This window comes from Apaloderma vittatum, unplaced genomic scaffold (assembly GCF_000703405.1).
Source record: "Apaloderma vittatum isolate BGI_N311 unplaced genomic scaffold, ASM70340v1 scaffold7516, whole genome shotgun sequence".
In the NCBI taxonomy this organism is placed as follows: Eukaryota; Metazoa; Chordata; class Aves; order Trogoniformes; family Trogonidae; genus Apaloderma; species Apaloderma vittatum.
Window position 1 is genome coordinate 11,011 of NW_009719914.1, and position 18,436 is coordinate 29,446.

An 18,436-nucleotide genomic window follows, 5' to 3' on the forward strand; every position below is an offset into this window, starting at 1 on the left:
TCCCTGCTGCAGCTGTAAAATGTGGCAATGGATCCATGGCCTTTCTAAAGCCCTTTCCATATGCTGCTCTTAAAGGCCTGCACTTTTACAGACGGAGAAAATATTATGCTTTTCTCTTTGATAACCATGTCTTTACTACAACAGCATCAGAAGCAGCTCTTCTAGGGGATAGAACCAGTGGCTGCCTGCTTGTGATCTTGATTTAAGTGGATTATCTTCCTCCAATCCAGAGGTCACGTTAGAGCCTGCTTATAACCAAATTGAAAAGAATAGCTGCTTTAGATCTTAGACCTTCAAGAATTTGTTCCATTGAAAGAAAATAGCATTTCTTCCCGGAAATGACCAAGGGTCATGCTGCTTTGAAATCTTACATATCCTTGTGTTCTTGGTGTGTTTTCATGGGTCAACTGGCTTTTAAAAGCCAATCAAGTTAATTTCATGTCACGTAGAAAGCAATGCTAAGTTAGCAGAACTAATGACAGGTTTGCTAAGTGCACCATGCTGTATGATGTTTGGTAAAAGCATCACTTGCCATCTTTTGAGGAGGGCTTTCAGCACATATTCTTTCAGTGAAGGTGCTCTGGACTGAGCATGGTTTTCAAAATGACAGTAGGAGAGGTGGAGATTGCTTGCTGCAGGATGCTCTTCTTTCCCCCTTGCCGTGCCGTGATGCTTTGTGGTGCACCTTCTTGTCACCTGCTGCTGCTCATTCTGCTGCCCTCCAGGTGAAACTGTAAAACTAAGGCTCTGGCTTTTCAGGGCACGGCAGTGCCCTGTGCCAATGCCCAGTGCTTTTGTGGGAAGTAGAGCTAAGTGTGCCCATCATCTTCCAGCATGGATGATTTAGATATTTCCTTCTGATCTCAGGTGAAATCTGTATTTGTCTTGTTCTTAAATATTTTAGTTCTAGAAGGGGCTCTGGTGGTGGCAGTTTTTCATGATCTCAGGGAGGGTGTATTGTGAGTGCTAGAGAGGTTCCTGAGTACCACATGATCTGTTGTATCACGAGGGGTGGCAGTGGCAGGCTTACCCAGGTCCTGTCCATAAAACATGTGAGCAGCCCGGTGAAAGGCATGTGAGAGATGCAATACTGTTACCTTTATGGTCCCGAGTCCTTTCAGCTGGGTTAAATTTCTTCGAATGTTTCTTCAGATTCTTCAGTATTTCTTTCTTGACAGGTCTTGGCTCGTGGGTGGCTCTCTGGCAATCGCAAAGCGGAACCTCACCCCAAAAGGCACCATGATAGTGATGACTGATGTCACTGCAGCCCCCGGATTGGGGTCAGCTGCCACCACTCCAGCCGTGGCTCCCAACTTCTCCTGGATGCCGGAGGACGGCAGCCCCACAGCTGTGGAGCAGCCCATATTCCTCATGACCACTGCTGCTCAGGCCATCTCAGGTTTCTTTGTATGGACAGCTTTGCTCATCACCTGCCATCAGGTAAAACCCTGTTGCTCGTCCTTCTCATTCTTTCCTTTTTCCCATGTGGAGAAACACAGGTGGTCCCCTGGCCCACCTCTGCCAGATACAGCTGCCTCATGGAGGTTTGCAGACACTGGAGAGGTACCAGGACCTCTTCTTTGGGATCCGATATATTATCTGTGCTGATCAAGCTGGCAGCTTTTATAGGAAGGCCTTTTTCTGCCCAGGTTCAGATTGTTTCTGCATTGTGAATGGAGAGGAAGCAAACTCTTTAAAACTAGCAGGTGTAAAACATTTGTCCATCGTTTGAGTGTTTGCAGAACGATGTGTTATCTCAAGCCATCCTTTCCCTGCTCTTGTAGCTGAATCTAGCCTTTTCATTACTGTGTCAGCTGTTAGATAAATGATCATGGTTATCTGTTGTTTGACATACCTCCTTTGATCTCCTGTGCCAGTGGATTCTGCAGGCTGAACTCCGCTGCGGAAAGGAGTAGCAGGAAATGTTTCATTTTAATTTTTATCCCCTCTCCTCTTTCTGAGGCGGATGTCCTGGGAGCCAGAACGAGTCAAACCCTGCATCCTGTTCTGTGCCTCTCTTTTGCACGGTTGTCATGTGGACTGAAAAACACAGAGGGGGAAATGCAAGCCCTGTTATTTATCAACCTGTGTTTTGCACCTGTTGGTCTGTAGATTCCCGAATGATGACTAGGATCTAGAAAACTCCAGCCTGCTGGAGTGCAGGAGCTAGTGAAGTTCAGAAATGGGTTAGTCACTGATGAGTAACAGTAACACCTGCAGTTTCACTAGCTTGGGTAACAATTACAAGTGCCATGGATTCTCCTGTTTTGGAACACAAATTGTTTGCTTACTGAGGGCAGAAAGAAGTCTTTCCTCTGCAGTATAGCATTGAACAGTTAGACATTAATGCCCTTCTCTGAAGAAACCAACGGAGGTCAGTGCCAGAGAGACACTGTTGATTGAAATACCCTGTTGTCCTGTTAGAAGGCAGCAGTTCCTGTGCTCTTGTAGGCGCACGGATCACAGGGCTCTTGTGACATCCCAAGGGCAAAGCTTGGAGTCATCTGAACTCTGGTGTCAGCTGTCCCTGTGCTGGATGAGGTGTATCACTGGGATTATCGCAAGAAAAAAATATCCCTAAGGTTTGTTAGTTAATTTTCAACCTGTTCTCGTCAGGAAATGAGGCTTTTGTGAGCTCCTCATGGGTTAGGGAGAGGAAATGGAAGTATTTTGGGCCCTTCAGTTGATCTGGACCAGATATGGCCAAGAGATGAGTGACAGACAGCTAGGAAGAGACTTCCCCCCCGTCTTGCTTGTGAGGGGAAGGCAAGATCATCAATGTAGGCTTTGTTAAACCCTGGAGAATCTTCACAGCACTGCCAGATGCAGGGTAAAGCTTCAGACAAACGCCCATGCCTCTCTTCAGGCAGCAAAATCAGTCATTTGTGAGGCACATATGTAATAAACTGGCTGTTATTAATTCTAGCAGTTAGGGCACCAGCTTGATGAAGGTTTCTGTATGGAGGCTTTGCCTCTGGAGAACGTGCGCTCTGCTGACTCCATGGTTGATGGACCATACCCACAACTCATACCGAAGCTCTGGCCATGTTATTAGGCCATTGCAGGAGTGGTGCTCATCTTAAGGGTGTTCTTGTGGTCAGTACCTTTCCCAGGAGATGGGTATTCGATGAAAAAGCATTCTAGGTGTGAGATTTAATGACAGCTAACCAACTGTGAGTGATGGGAGCGGGTAGGGTGGGGACATTGAACTCTCCCCTGCCAGTGAGTTAGAGGGATTGGCATGTGTGCACGTGGTGTGGCTCTGTGGTTCCTTTGAGCACAGAGCATGAGCTCACTTGATGGCTGATGCTTGGTGGCTGTGCTGTCACCTGTGTGCAGAATGACACTTTTTGAGCAGATGAGCTGTGGCTTATTGGCTCTTGGCGGTGCTGTGAGGGGCTCTCTTAGGTTGTTCCAGGTGAAAGCCTCAAAAACATTCAGAACTGCCAAGAGTCTTGGAATGTTTGCAGTAAGCATGCGCTTAAGTGCACCTTCGCTCTTCAGAGAAAAGCAGCCCGCGGTGTTGTGAATCTTAGGTGCTTAAAATAGGGTAGCAGGAATATAGGACTGGTAACTGGAAAAAAATGAACGAAGAAAAGAATATGAGTGACAACAGTAAACTAATCTCTATAGAAAACTAGGTTAGAAATGCCTCAATTTCCTTTTCTTCTTCCTTCCCCTTTTCTGCAGACTAAGGAATACTATCCCAATGTCATATGATAAGTGATTTTTAAAAAATTTTTTAAATAAATATTCATCACCTTGAGGCTGTTGGAGGCAATCAAGAGGTGATTTGCTGAGTTTGTTTTTCCTGGTGCAACTGACTCTCCAGTTCTGCTTTCTCCTCTCTACTCCACGTACCACTGATCCTGGTCTCCCCTCTCTGTCCTCTCAGATCTACATGCATCTTCGCTGCTACAGCTGCCCAAACGAACAGCGCTACATCGTTCGGATCCTCTTCATTGTGCCCATTTATGCCTTTGACTCATGGCTCAGCCTCCTGTTCTTCACCAATGACCAGTACTATGTTTACTTTGGCACAGTGCGGGACTGCTATGAAGGTAAGGAGGGGTCAGATAGAAAATGGGGCAAGTGGGAAGTTTCTGCCCCAAGAAATTTTCCTTCTGGTTGTGAACAGGGAGAGGGCATCGTTGTCATCTACTGAGACCGAAGTTTTACAGTCTGCCTCATGGAATGGCCATGGCTTGCTCAGTGAATGAAAGTCATAGGATGGTTTGGGTTGGGAAGGACCTTTAACGATCATCTCATGCAACACCCCTGCCATGGACAGAGACTTCTTTCACTAGAATACGTTACCCAAAGTCCCATCCAACCTGACCTTCATCATTACTGGCCTCTGAGCATGACAGGATGTGCTGAGCCTTCCCTACATTGTTCTGTAGAGGTGAAGTTTATGATTTTTATGGGTCCTTTGCTTCAGGAAGTTATAAAGTCAAAAATCTGATTCTAACAGACTGTAATAAAGTGAGGTATCAGTTAGCTCCTGGATCTTCTAACAGCGCTTACTCAGCAGCCAGATGCTTTCTTTGTCCTGTTTTCCTGGTGCAGTTTGTTAGGGACGTGTGTATGTGTTGTACGCGAGGGGAACTCTGCAATAAAAGCTGTCTAAGCATCCCTCCTGATCTCATCCAGAAAGAAACCTCTACCCACCCAGCAGGAGAAACTGCAGTACTCGAGCAGTGTGGTTTTGAGGACAGTTTATCACCATATCCTCATTAAATCATAATGCGTTGGTGCAGTTGTTTTGGCGAGATCTGCATTGCAGAGACGTGCCCCCGGCCGCGCAAACGAGTCAATCAGCTGAAGGGGCCGGCAGGCCCTCCTTCACATCCACAACAATGCTTGGAGATGCAGCAGCAGATGGCAAATACACACACGTGATTTGGAAGGCATCTTTGTTCGGGCCTTTTTTTTTTTTTTTTTTTCCTCCTTTTCCACCCTGCATGAATGTGTAGGTCTAGCAGGAAGCCTGCTGCTCTGCAGAGCTCTTCTCCTAGCAACAGCCAGTATCCCTCTGCCTTGCTTGCTCAGGGGGCTTGCAAATATCTGAGCGTCTGCTTGAGAGGCAGCCCGTGCTCCAGAGTTCACCTCGGCACGTTGGGCTGTGTGAGAAGGCTACAGGTGGAGGTGAAAGCAGGTCAGCAGGTTTTCTCCTTCGCTTTTTCTAGGGATCACCCTGAGACGGCCTTTTTGTTCTTTTCCCTTCCTTGTCATCCACCTGACCCTTTCTTTTTTTGGAAGGTTTTAGGATGTGAAGTGGGGAGGAGCTCTGCTCTGTTGGGGAAAGGAGGGAGATAATAAATATTGAAAGCAGTATTGGGCTGTTTATGGGCTTCGTTTCACAGTGTATGTTAGGAGAAAGATGTTTAGACGTTGCTCTTTTGTGTGACTCTGCTTCTGTACAAACCGGGGAATTGGTAACACTGACACAAGTAGATTTTTTTCTTTATTATTATACTGATGTCATGAGCACCATCTGATGAATATGGATCAGGAATGGGAAAAGAGTTCTTTTGCTGGCAGGGTGAGCTTTGGTAGTTAGCACTCGTTTCTTTTGGGGAAGAAGGGGCAGATATTTCTTCCTCCCCCCCCCTTTTTTTTTTCTTTGCTTTGTTTTCTTCCTCTGATGTCATCTCTTCCCTAGTGCTTATGGAATGGGCAGCTGCTATTGTAATGACCACATCAGAGGGCAGGGGTCACTGGAGGACAATAGGAAAAGCTCAGCTTTTCTTCCTCTGGGTGCTGGGAGCTGTCAGCTGAGTTGTAGGAAAATTGTAGGCAAAAGGAGTTACCACGGTTACTTATTTAAGTTTTCCATGCTTGGTGTTTTCCCTTCTAATTAAGGCTTTCACAAAATCATTGCTGGTGAACAGACGTAACTTTGTTAAATAACAAGGATTACAGATGGAATAACAATACCCCAATTACATACCTAGAAGCAGGTATACTGCTGGCTTTTATGTGCTGTAGCATTCTTGCCAGCTAGGCACATCTACAAACCATAAATATATTGTTCTGAGACTATGAATGTTTTGGGGAGTGTCAAGTACCTCTTTTCCAGGGCATAGTTTGGATGCTTGTCAAAGAATTGGAATTGGTGTCTGTCTCTGACTTGGGAAGTTCATCCATGTGGGAAGATTGACCTCAGGTCTAATAACTAGCTGCTTGGTGAGGTCAGCTTCTCAACACTCTAATAGGCTTTTGTTCTTCTTTCCAAGTTCCTCGAAACTTCTGTTTCCATCCCAAGTTATTTTCTTTGTAGTCTGTCGATGCTGGGGGCCAAAACAAGGATTTGGGTGCTGGCATTCGAGGGAATGTCCAGGTACCAACTATCATGGAGAATAATGTTAAGAGAAGGGTTACCTGGTCTGTCATTTTGCCCCAAAGCTGTATGTGGCAAACACAGGGGTAAAGTCCTTGCACTAAAAATCTCAACTGTATGAGGGTCCACCAGTGATGATAACAAGTCAGGAGAGTGGCAGACAGAGCATATAGAGGCTTACTCCATGCACAATTAAGTGGGTTTGGATCCTGTGAAAATGAAATGTATCTGTAGTTAGGGTAAGAGCCCCTCCCCACAGTGTCTTCCCCTCAGTTTATATGATCAACAAAACTGAGCCTTGAAGAGAATTGAAATGGGGTGGAGTATTAGCTGTTGATCTGAGAAGGCTTTTCCACATCTGCACCAGGCTGCTGAGAAAGGCAGAAAATAGATGGCCCAAGGAGAAGGCTATAAAGCCAGAAATTTAAACTTTCTGAGGAAATGAAGCACAGAGCCTGTTTTTCAAAAACCTCCACCAGATACGAAAACAGAGTTTCACTGATTGGTAAATCCTCTGTTTCTCTAAGTATTATGTCTGTGTTCTGGTTACCTCAGAGAGGGAAACTGTGTTCATTACCTGAAAGGTTAAATATAGGAGATAAGAGGTGGTTGATGGATCAGAGGTAACTTTTCCAAATTATTTCTTACCAATGTAATGTCCTGGAATAATGCACAGGAACCCTGTGAAGAATGGCATCTTACAGATGCCAAGTAAAACAGAGACTGACCGCAGTTCTACATGGTCCTGTGACCCTTTTGGCACAAGTCATGGAACGAGCCTGGGACCTTGGCCAAACTCCAGGTCAGGTAGTCTTGTGAGTGCTGAGGTCTGATGATAAATGCAGTGAAAATAATCTAGAGTGCTTTGAAGGTAAAGATGCTGCATAAGCAGTCCCTGCTAATGTTTGGTCTGTTGCCTGTACTCCTGGTCCTTGCACCTGTTTTGAAGTCGGTTGTCATTTTGCTCTGATTGATGTCTTTGCAGCCTTTGTAATATACAACTTCCTCAGCCTCTGCTATGAGTACTTGGGAGGGGAGAGCTCCATCATGTCCGAGATCAGAGGGAAGCCAATTGAGTAAGTATTGTGCTTACAGCGTGACGCTCTCCTCCTCTCCCCATCTACCGTGCTTCTAACCCTGCACTGAAAAACTGTGTCAGGTGGCAAATGTCTGCTGGGACTAGGCACCATGGATGGTGGTGATTTACCAGTACCCTGCCCCGAGACAGATCAGGCTGACCACGTCCTCTTAGGCAAGCTGGCCTGATTCACAGCTTTTCAGGACATCTGCCTTCTCCTTTGTTTCTTTTCTTATTCCCTTCTCCTCCTTTAAGTATTTTCTTTCGTTGTTGATTGTGTGTGCTTCCTCCAAGATGTATGTTTCTCCCCATGATATTCAGTTTAAAAAAAAAAAAAAGAAAAAGATTGGACTGTGGAGTCAGGCTGTTTTTAAATACATCTCTGAAAGAGGTGGTGGCTGTAGCTGTAATCATGGTTGGAGAAAGCACCAGTCCTGCAACTTTGCTGCAGAGAGATAGACAAAGAGGGCAGGAATCTTGCACTGTAACACAAATCTTGCCTCTGAACTGTGTCATCTTGTGTCGGTCCTTTCAGGTCCAGCTGTGTATATGGGACTTGCTGCCTGTGGGGAAAGACCTATTCAATTGGATTCCTGAGGTTCTGCAAACAGGTATGGGCTGCAGGAACCATGTCATCCTCCGAAAGTGAGTGAAGGGTGCCAGTGGTGCCTTTTGTTGCTGAACTTCTGAGATGAGCACTCTTTTGAGGAGGTTTGTAATATCATTTTGAGAGACCTGCAGACTGCTGAGAAGAAGGAGTGTTTTGAGGTTTCTTTGTTTTGAATGATCTTAAAATTTTCTATTCAACTCTGAACCAGGAAGGCTTTAGCAAAAGACCCAGTTGTCCTGGATCTGCTGTTAGCCCTGTGAAGAAATTCTGATTTCCTCTTACCTTTCTGGTCTGCAGAGGTCCCAACTTTGAGAAATCGATGGCTGTACTGTGTGGCAGACACTCCACAGTTGTGTAACAGCCTCCTAAATTCCCAGTGCTGCTGCTGTGGTTTGGAGTTGAGGAGAGGGGGTGGAGGTTAAGTGTGACACAATGGTTTGTAGGAGGAACCGAGTATTGCTCACCACGGGTGTCTGTCTGTGCTGAACTGGGTATGTTGAGGGGGAGGGAAAGGGGGAGATTTAAGCCTCGATACACCCCTTGTCTGCTCATCTCAGGTCAGTCACCTCTGGCTGCCGTGAAACAGCAGGTGAGTTTCAAGGCTTTGCGCACTTGCTGTGAAATGAACACATGAGGTTTCTCTGGAGACAGCGTGAAGCAGGTCTGGTTCTTTGAAAGGTCTCAGGTCATTGTAATTCCAGTCACTGGGTCTAGATATCTGCCCTGGCTTCTTTTCCATGTCATGACCCATCTTCTTCTGTTTTAGCAAGACACAGGAACATCAAAGGTACAATGCAGCCTCGTAGTAATATCCAGCGTTAAGCTTTTTCAAAGGACCACATCTTTCTTTTCTCTGTTCTGTTTGCCCCGTATTCTGTCCTCACAGCTCTCCTGTTTTCTTCCTTGATGCTTTATTTTCTAATCGGCTCCCAGTATGCTGCTTTGCCTTTTTCTCTAGGGCTTCACTTGTACGCTCTTTGGTTTGATATGTTACCTATTCTTTTTAGTCCTAATGTTAACTTTTACCTTTTAAGTATGTCATAGGCAGATATAACACCCATCAAGGTGAATGAGTGCTGGAGAGATAATTTCTCTTAGACCTCTTGTTTTTCATGTCCTACAGCCTCTGGCAGTTATCTCCACAGGGGTTGCATGTGGCTGTGTTTGCAAAGTTTTTCACACCTATGAAGACTAGAAGCTATTTTTTGGGAGGGTGATGGGGTGGTTCTGCTGGCTTCCACAAATCCTCACCTCATTTGGTAACTCTGGCTTAGGTGGATATTCTGCTTCTCCTTTGCTGCTGTCTGGCAGCAGTTCTTCTGGTCAGGCCTGCCCTTTGCAAATTGCTAAGTTTGCTATGGAGGCTGTCAAAGAGGTGTCTTGCAAAGGGATGTTTCAATACTTCTGTCTGTCTTGTCTCGAGCTTAAATGTTGCCTTGTTGAGAAGTCTTTGACCCCAAGACTCACTTTCTGGTACTTCTGCACCTCCAGAATTGCCAAGTAAGACCTTTCAAGACAAATTCCTGGGAAGGCTGGTACATAAGGGCAACAGAGCACATCTTAGTGCTGATCTCTGCAGTATCCACCATTGTGATGCTCAGGTAGAGGAATGTACTGGAAGGAGCACCTTGCTAATTTTATCCCTGTGCTTAGCATCTCCAGCACTCCTGTTTCCTCCTGCCACCACGTGCCCGTTTTCTGCTTTTTCCAACCCCTCTCATCCTGAAAGGAATCTGTGTGTTAGAACCATTTCCATTTTTACCCCACCCCAAGCTGTTCTCAGGTAGGTGCCTGCTGTGGCTTTGTCAGTCTGCCTGCGTGGCCTGTGGACCTCCAGCTGTCGGGGGGGTGTGCTGGTGGCTGCAGCGTAAAATCCGAACAGCAAATTTCCCTAAAGATGTCTTGATCAATAATTCTTTGCTGGGTCTGTGTCTGGTGACCATCACAGATGGGTCACACACCATCCATGTGCTTCCTGTATGCTGTGGCATCTTTTAGGAAAGCAACTAAAAATAGGACGTGGTGGTTTGGTTGCAGGGAAATGGTTAAAACATACCCAGATTGAAAGGAGGGGAAGCTCAGAGGACAGTGTTGTTTACGAATTAGCTTGACCTTTTCCCGTTCACATATTTACAGTGACTCACTAACTGGCATGTGCTGGGGTTTTTAATCTCCTTGAAGTCTTATGACCACTAACAAATTGCATCGTATCCAAAGCAATTATTCCTGTTTGGTTTTGCCATCTTTCCATACACAGCCCTCTCCACGTGCGCACAGGTCAACACCTGCCCAGGCTCTTCCAGCCTTCTTTAGGGAGACGTGGATGCCATTTTTAGGGTCACAAACCTCTGCTGTCCTAGGACCTTGGAGTTCAGTGTTTCCAGAAAGATGAAGCATGGAATTGCTTTGAGAGAGGTGGAGTCCCAATAGGAGCTGACAGAATGCATAGAGCTGATTCCAAGTGCTATGAAGCCTTTTGGGAAATTCAATAAAGGTCACATGGGTGACAACTGAATAGAATCAAAGAATCACAGAATGGTTTGAGTTGGAAGGGAACTTAAAAGATCATCTAGTTCCAACCCCCTGCCATGGGCAGGGACATCTCCCACTAGACCAGGTTGCTCAAAGCCCCATCCAGCCTGGCCTTGAACATTTCCAGGGAGGAGCCACCCGCAGCTTCCCTGGGCAACCTGTTCCAGTGTCAAACCACCCTCACAGTAAAGAACTTCTTTCTGATTTCTAACCTAAATCTACCTTCTTTGAGTTTAAAACTGTTACCCCTCATCTTATCACTACATTCTGTGATAGAGAGTCCCTCCCCTTCTTTCTTGTAGGCCCTGGAAGGCTGCTATAAGTTCTCCCCAGAGACTTCTCCAGGCTGAAAAATCCCAACTCCCTCAGCCTGTCTTCACTGGGGAGGTGCTACAGCCCCCTGATCATCCGTGTGGTCCTCCTCTGGAACCTCTCTAGCAGGTCCATGTTGCCATAAAGCCACTGAAATCCCCAGAGCTGAACATGGTACTGCAGGTCGGGTCTCAGAAAGCAGAGCAGAGGGGCAGAACCACCTCCTTTTTACCTGCTGCCCACACTTCTTTTGATGCAGCCCAGGATGCAATTGGCTTTCTGGGCTGCGAGAGCACATTGCTGACTTGTATTCAGTTTTTCATCCACCAGCACCCCCAAGTCCTTCTCCACAGGGTTGTTTTCAATCCACGTGTCGCTAAGCCTGTATCTATGCTTGGGATTGCCCCAACCCATGCGCAGGCCCTTGCACTTGGCCTTGTTGAACTTCATGAAGTTTGCAACGACCCACCTCTCGAGTCTGTCAGGGTCCCTCTCGATGGCATCCCTTCCCTCCAGCGCGTTGACCGCACCACACAGCTTGATGTTATTGTCAAACTTGCTGAGGGTGCACTCAGTCACACTGTCCACGTTGCTGACAAAGACATTACGTAGCTCTTAATTTCTGCCTGGCAGCACACGTTGGTGTATATACAAAATGCCTTAATACGGTGGCGGTTCCTCCTTGGAGAGCTGGGTTCCCCTCCTATCCAGGGGACCATCTTGCCTGGCTTTGTGGCAACTGTGGACTGGAGTTCGCTTTCACAGAATCACAGAATGTTAGGGGTTGGAAGGGACCTCTGAAGATCATCTAGTCCAACCTTCATCCCAGCATACCTAACCACTACACCATAGCCTCAAGTGCTAGATCTACTTTTTTTTTAAACACCTCCAGGGTTGGTGACTCCACCACCTCCCTGGTATCCCTCTGTTAAACTTACTGTGTCCGTACCATAACACAGCGTTGGATTATTTTTAGCTCAGGCCATTGCCATGTGTAAATGTGCTGCAGCATGGCCTGTGAAAGACAGCTCTGGAACAGTGCAGCTGAGCTCCTCCAAGGAGGTTTTCATCTCATCCTGGACAAGTAGATAGCACACATACTTCTTCTGAATCTTCTTTATCTCCTGTTGGGTGCTGCAGTCCTCAGGCACAGTTGATTAGCAAGCTGTGGGGTCAGGCTTCTTGTTGGGGCTGGGTTGTGTTGCACCGCTACGCTGTCGTGGTGGAGACACTGCTGTGGTGACTGTTGGGAACTTGGCCTCTTGGACCTTCTGTCTTTTCATTCGTCTTCTCATTCCTGTAGGCCACCCTGCAGTTCTGTGTGGTGAAGCCCCTCATGGCGATCAGCACAGTCATCCTTCAGGCCTTCGGCAAGTACCAGGATGGTGACTTTGAGTAAGTCTGTTTGTCTAGTCCAGTGTGCCTTGTCTGCCTCTTCTGTGTCCACTGTGTGTGCTGGGCCATGGCAAGAGATAAGAGGACAACATGGGCTGAATATGCTTGTGAGAGAAGAGGGCAGGGGAAAAACCTGTTGATTTCAGGTTTTTTCTTCCTTGGTTTGGAGGAGGGAATGGGACAAATGGGAGAAGGAGGCAGGAAGGAAATAGAGTCTTAGAACCTTAGAACCCCAATGACAGAGACAAGGAGGAAAGATCATCCCGAAATTCCAGTCATTCACATATCTTCTCTTTTCAGTGTAACCAGTGGCTACCTCTATGTGACGATCATCTACAACATCTCTGTCAGCCTGGCACTGTACGCCCTCTTCCTTTTCTACTTTGCCACACGTGAGCTGCTCAGTCCCTACAGCCCAGTCCTCAAGTTCTTCATGGTGAAGTCTGTCATCTTCCTCTCCTTCTGGCAAGGTGAGCTGCTTTTCCCTTCCCTTGGTGGGCACAAAGAGCTCTCTGCAGGGACTTGGGCTCTAGAGTTGATAGAACAGATGCTGATAGAGCAGATGTTGATAGAGCAGATGCCAGAGTGTTTTTCTCTATTATTACTGGTTTTGGTTTATAGTCTCTAGTTGAGAGGTGGCATCCCTGGCGACAGGGAGGCTGGATTAAAATGATCTCTAAGGTCCCTTCCAGCCTAGACCATTCTATGATTCTGTGATGATTCTTTCATTGCTTTTTTTTCTGGGAAACCTGTTTTGCTCGTTTTTGTCTTTGTTTCTATGCTCCTGAATCCTCACTATCCCTGTGCACGCACACGTGCGCAAATGCATCTGCCTGGCAAAATCAGCTGTTTGGCTGAAGAGGCCTTTGCATTCCTGGAACAGATATAAAGTCCAAGCTACCAACGTTTTGTCTGCGTGCTGCCATTTCATTGATTACAGTGACACATCTAAAAAAAATTCTAGTACTTTTTTTTTTTAACGCTCTATAAATAAAGTTCCAATGGTGTGTCTGTGATTCATGTGAAGCAGCAAACTGGCTGAACAGAACCACCGCCAAGCGGAAGGGCATTCAGAATATGTGCACGTGATGCAGAGGCACATTCAGAAAGCCAAAATTCTACCTAAGCCTAGTGCTTCTTACTAATTGGCTCTAAGCATTTCCCCCTTCAATGCCCTACTTAAGTTTACCGAGTTGCACTTCAAAGAGTAATTGAGTAGGAACTTAGGTGGAATTGAGACTCTTAAAGTATGGTCTATCCTCCTTGTCTACAGACAAACTAATAAGCTGTCTAGTTTATTATCTTGAGCCATCTGGGTACACACTTTCTGCCCTCTCTGGAATTCTTCAGCCACTTGACTAAGGACAGGGAGATATACCTGTCTTGCAGTGGTGTGTCAAAAACACTTTATGCTTAAATTAAAAGGTCTACTACCTTGATTTTCACTCTAATAGTGGAAGTGCTGAGATCATAGAAGCACTCACAGGAATATCTGACTGCTTCTTACTCTTCTTGGACTGAAGTCCTGCAGCATCTAGTTCCACAGATTAGGTGTCAATTGAGAACAGAATTGGATCTGTGTCTGAATGTTGTTCGCTTAGGCATGTTCGTCTCATTTATTCCTCCTTTTGTACAGGTGAGCATAGATGGGAGTATCTAGCCTGCTCCTGTGTTAAATGGGTTTGTGTCTAGAACATAGAGCGCAGACAGCTATTTCCACTCCGTACTGTTAGTACGCAGTTATGTTTTCTGCACATTTACATGTGCTTGCTGCTTTGTTTAGGGATGCTGTTGGCCATCTTGGAAAAGTGTGGTGCCATCCCCAAAATCCACTCCGCCAACGTGTCTGTGGGTGAAGGCACTGTAGCTGCTGGGTATCAGGATTTTATCATTTGCGTGGAGATGTTCTTTGCAGCCATCGCCCTGCGCCATGCCTTCACATACAAGGTGTATGCGGACAAGAGACTCGACGCCCAAGGTAGGAAATGTTCTGGTGCGTATGGCGTGTCTGTTTTGTAGCGAGACTGGGTGGAGACTGGTCCCTCTAGCAACCAACACACTGATATGACTCCCAACCTGAGTGCTTGGAAAAACATCACATCTCCTCCTCTGTGATGTCTGAACAGATTAATTGTGCAATGGTTCTGCAGGGCAGAAGCCTTGCCTGAATTGCGTTGTTCCCTTTTCGGTTCCCCAGTATGCCACCCACAAGAGCTTGCTGCAGGCCTGAGGGCTGCAAGAGGTTGCATCTTTTTGGTAGAGTGGGTTTATCCTCCTTCCTGTCTCCCCAAAGGGGAACTCCAGTGCTCCAGATTGTGCAACAGAATGAAGGCAGGAGGGACAGGGCCTGGAACAGGCTCTGTTTTGAATCTGCCTCCAGAAGGTGAGGCTGCGCTTTGGCAATATGTTTGGCTTGGAGAGGGAGGATCTTCCTGTAAAGACTTCGTGAGGACTGGGCTGCTAGAAGAGGGAGGTGGATGTTATGTCTGAGAAAAGGGGATTCTCATGGCCCACCTATGCCAGTACATTTGGTGTTCTCCCAAGTAAAGGGGTTACTTCCTGCTGGGGGGAGTCTGTGCTGAGGTGTGGGAAGACAGAATCACAGAATGCTGGGGATTGGAAGGGACCTCGAAAGATCATCTGGTCCAACCCCCCTGCCAAAGGAGGGTGCCTCCATTCCAGCCAGGCCCAGAGGTTTTGGAAGCACAGTGGCTGTAGCCGGGGAAGATGAAATGTGTGGGTAACAAAAGGGTAAATTGCTGGCCAGTACAGTGGGTAATGTTTTGGTGGTGGGTCTTGTTCAGTTCTTGTTATTTCCTCTCTCTTTTTCTCCCTTTCTTTCTCTGTCTCTCTCTCTCCTCTCCCTTTTATCTCTCCCTTGCTTTGGCCACTGGTCCCTGATGCAGCTGTTCCATCATATGGGCCGTACGGTAGGTACAGCATGCTCTGTGTGTTTGTCTCTGTTGGTTTTTAACTGGGATGTTGTCCTGTCCTGATTCTCAGTCTGCTTAGTGCCTGCCCTGTCCCTCCTTCCTCGTAGGTTCCTAACTCGACTGCCTCACACAGCTGCTTGAGGGTTGTCTCGATTGTAAATTGTAGAACAGCCCCGTGGGCAGTGGCAAAACTCCTGGCTTTAGAGCATTTCTGTCACAGCTGTGCGCATCTCTCCAAGTGGCTGCACAGGCTCTCTAAAGAGCTGGTTTGCTGTCATCGCTTCCTTTCTTCACTTTCATGACTGCCACAGATGATCAGCTGTGCTTTGGTCATTTGAGGAGCTCGTCTCCAGAACTGAGCAGAGCCAGAAGCCCGCGCTGGAAATGGGACCTAGAAGCCATGAGGACTAGCAGCCTCTAGAAGGGCACACAGCCTTCCTGTCTGCTCAGCTGGGACAATCTCCAGCATTCGATTCCCTCAAAGCATGACTGTGACACCCTCCATCCATGGGGTGGTTCTGCCTGAGCACTGCCTGCTCTCCTCCTTCCCCTCCTTTGCATTGCTCTCTGCTTGTATGATCTCTTTCCTGTGGGTACTTCGATACAGTCTAATTTCCAGCAAGTGGGAATGGCAAATGCCATTTCTCCTGTATTTATTTCCAATTTCCTTAGTTCTTCTCTTGTGAAACCCTTTGCAGGAGCACCTCCCTACCTGTCATACATCCAAGCCAGCACAGGGTAGCGTGCAGTTGAGATTGTCGCTGTGAATATGTCCCGTTCTCAGGACATGTCCCCCATTTGGTGCTGAGGTGGATTCATTTGGCTGAATCTAGGAGCGCTACTGGTAAAACTTACACCATTTGTGTGGCATTTCCTTGCAGCTGCTTAAGGAAGTCTGAAGAGTAACTTCTGCAAGATCTAAGAGTGCATGTTCCCTGTTCTCCTCACCTTTGTGTTAAGGGGTATGGGGGATGACAGCAGTATTCTTCACTTGTTTCTCCCCATCTTACCCCAACAGGTCGCTGTGCTCCCATGAAAAGCATCTCCAGCAGCCTCAAGGAGACCATGAACCCCCATGACATTGTCCAAGACGCGATCCACAACTTCTCCCCGGCCTACCAGCAGTACACGCAGCAGTCGACACTGGAGCATGGTCCACCCTGGCGCAACGGCAGTCACGTTATCTCGCGCTCCCACAGCTGCTCGGGTGCCCGTGACAATGAAAAGACCCTTCTGCTGAGCTCCGATGATGAATTCTAGGAGGGCACACTGCCAGCAGAGGCTGTAATTCTCCTTCTTTTGTTTTTCTTTTTTAAAAATTTGTTATTCTTTTTTAATTTATTGAAGCAGAAACATGCAAGTCATATCACTTTCTAGAGAGTGCTAATTGCAGAAGTGGGCAGTTCCCATTTGCTTCTGTGGGTACGGACATGATGAGCGGTGCAGAAGTGTGGGAATGGCCAGGACTCCATTCTTGAGCCCATTCCTTAGAGCAACAATGGACTAGAATTAACTGAAGTAAAGCTCCAAGGTTTGGGGCTCTGGCCTTCCACACCTGCCCAGCTTGGTGTGGAGCGTGACTGGTCAGAGCCTGGAGTTGTGGCCAAAAATGTTTTTGCTGTTTTTCTTTTTTTTTTTTTTTTAATTTTCCTAACTGGACAGCCCAACTGCTTTGTATTCCTCTTCCCGAGTGGTTGATGTAGGCACAGTTTTCTCCCCCTGCTCCCTGGTACTAACACCTCTGTGATCCTTGCGAAACACAGGATTGGGATGCAGCGAAAAGCATTCCTGAGGACCAGACCAGAGACCGATCTCTCTATAGCCATTGCCTTGAATGCTTGGTAAGGAACATCTGCCCCCACCCTCCTAAGCACCTAGTTGTGCAGTCCTGTGCTTGAGTGAGCGAGGGGGACAAGAACAGGATTTCCTTCCTGTTCCTCCAATCCCTGCATCCCCCCCCTGCTCCCCATTGAAGTTGATGCTTGGGGAAGCTCAGCAGGGATGGAATTACTGCCTCACAAGGGTGGGGTTTTCTGATCACCAGGTGTCCAAGCTTCCCATCTACCCTGTGTTCCTGTGGCAAAAAGCATCTCTGGAGTGTCTGTGTCCTGCTAAAAAAGACTGAGGACTGGCCATGATCAGTGGTGGAAAGAACTCTGGCCTTTTCATTCCTCTTTGGGAAAGGAGGATGTGTAAACACTAAAAGTTTTTTTTTTTTTTTTTTTTTTTCTTCTGGCTTCCAATCCCGCACTGATATAAGCTGCCCCTCTTAAAGGTGTGGATTGTACCAGGTAGCTGTCAGAGCAGGTCCTGGTCTCTCACAGGAAGCTCTCCCTTTGCTTGTCATCACTGACTTCCCTCGAGCTGCACAAATTTTGCCCTTAGGCTGAGAGTATTCAGGAAGGGATGTTGTACACTCCTCCTTTGCTTTTTATCTCCACAGCTTGTCTGGGCCAAACTGGAGCAGACTTGAAACCTGACATGACCTGGCTGGCTTAAAGTGTCCCTCTTAGTTTCCTAGGCAGCAGTTGCTGCTGCAGCTGCACATTTTGCAGGCCCTGCAGCAAGTGCGGTGCTGTCAAGGGTGGAGCCGGCGTCCATGGGGGCAGGAAAAGAAAATTCCCCTTGCTTTCATTGGGTTTTGGATTGGCTTCTAGATATGTAGTGGAACCAAAATAAAAATGATCCCTCTATAGATCTAGCCAGGGACCAGGAAATGCTTCTTACTTGCTTAAAATCATCTAGAGGAAGAGCAGGGGTATACCCAAGTGCTACAGATCAGATGCCCCTACTCCCAGGCAGGAAGCAAAATGGAGAGATTGGAGCGAGCTGCTGTGTTGTTCTTGGTTGTAGTTTCTCTGTTTCTCTCCTGCTGGATGCCGACTCTGCCATCAGCAGACCTGCGTGTTTCCAGGTTGCCCCTTGGTGCACTGTTAGGAGAACTGGGGTTTGGTTTGCTGCCTGGAGTTCACCTTTTCCTCTTATATCGTCGTCTGTGTGCTTGCTCATGCACTTTCTCAGAAGCGACTGTGAGCGAAGAGCACCTCATTTCCTTGGCACGCCTGCCAGGAGTGTGGGGAGACAGGCTTGAAGAGAGGTTTGCTCCCTGCTGTGAAGGTAAGGTAGGGAAGGTCTTAAGGACAGTGTCTCCTTCTGTACACGCTCGTCTGGGGCGATGGTGAAGCAGGTGGGAAGCAACCACGCTGACTCCTGAGGGAACTGGAGATGGGGTC

The 18,436-nt window shown here is 47.2% G+C and overlaps 1 protein-coding gene across 1 annotated transcript; it reads left to right on the forward strand.

The window, feature by feature from the left end:
- Window positions 1-1,182: 1,182 nt before the first annotated feature.
- On the forward strand, window positions 1,183-16,671 carry TMEM184B (transmembrane protein 184B). The gene is made up of 8 exons (XM_009870823.1): window positions 1,183-1,440; window positions 3,896-4,061; window positions 7,329-7,419; window positions 7,957-8,032; window positions 12,179-12,270; window positions 12,571-12,740; window positions 14,054-14,248; window positions 16,222-16,671. The coding sequence occupies exons 1-8, from the start codon at window positions 1,240-1,242 to the stop codon at window positions 16,461-16,463; spliced, it is 1,233 nt and encodes a 410-aa protein (XP_009869125.1). The 5' UTR covers window positions 1,183-1,239; the 3' UTR covers window positions 16,464-16,671.
- The last annotated feature ends 1,765 nt before the right edge of the window (window positions 16,672-18,436 follow it).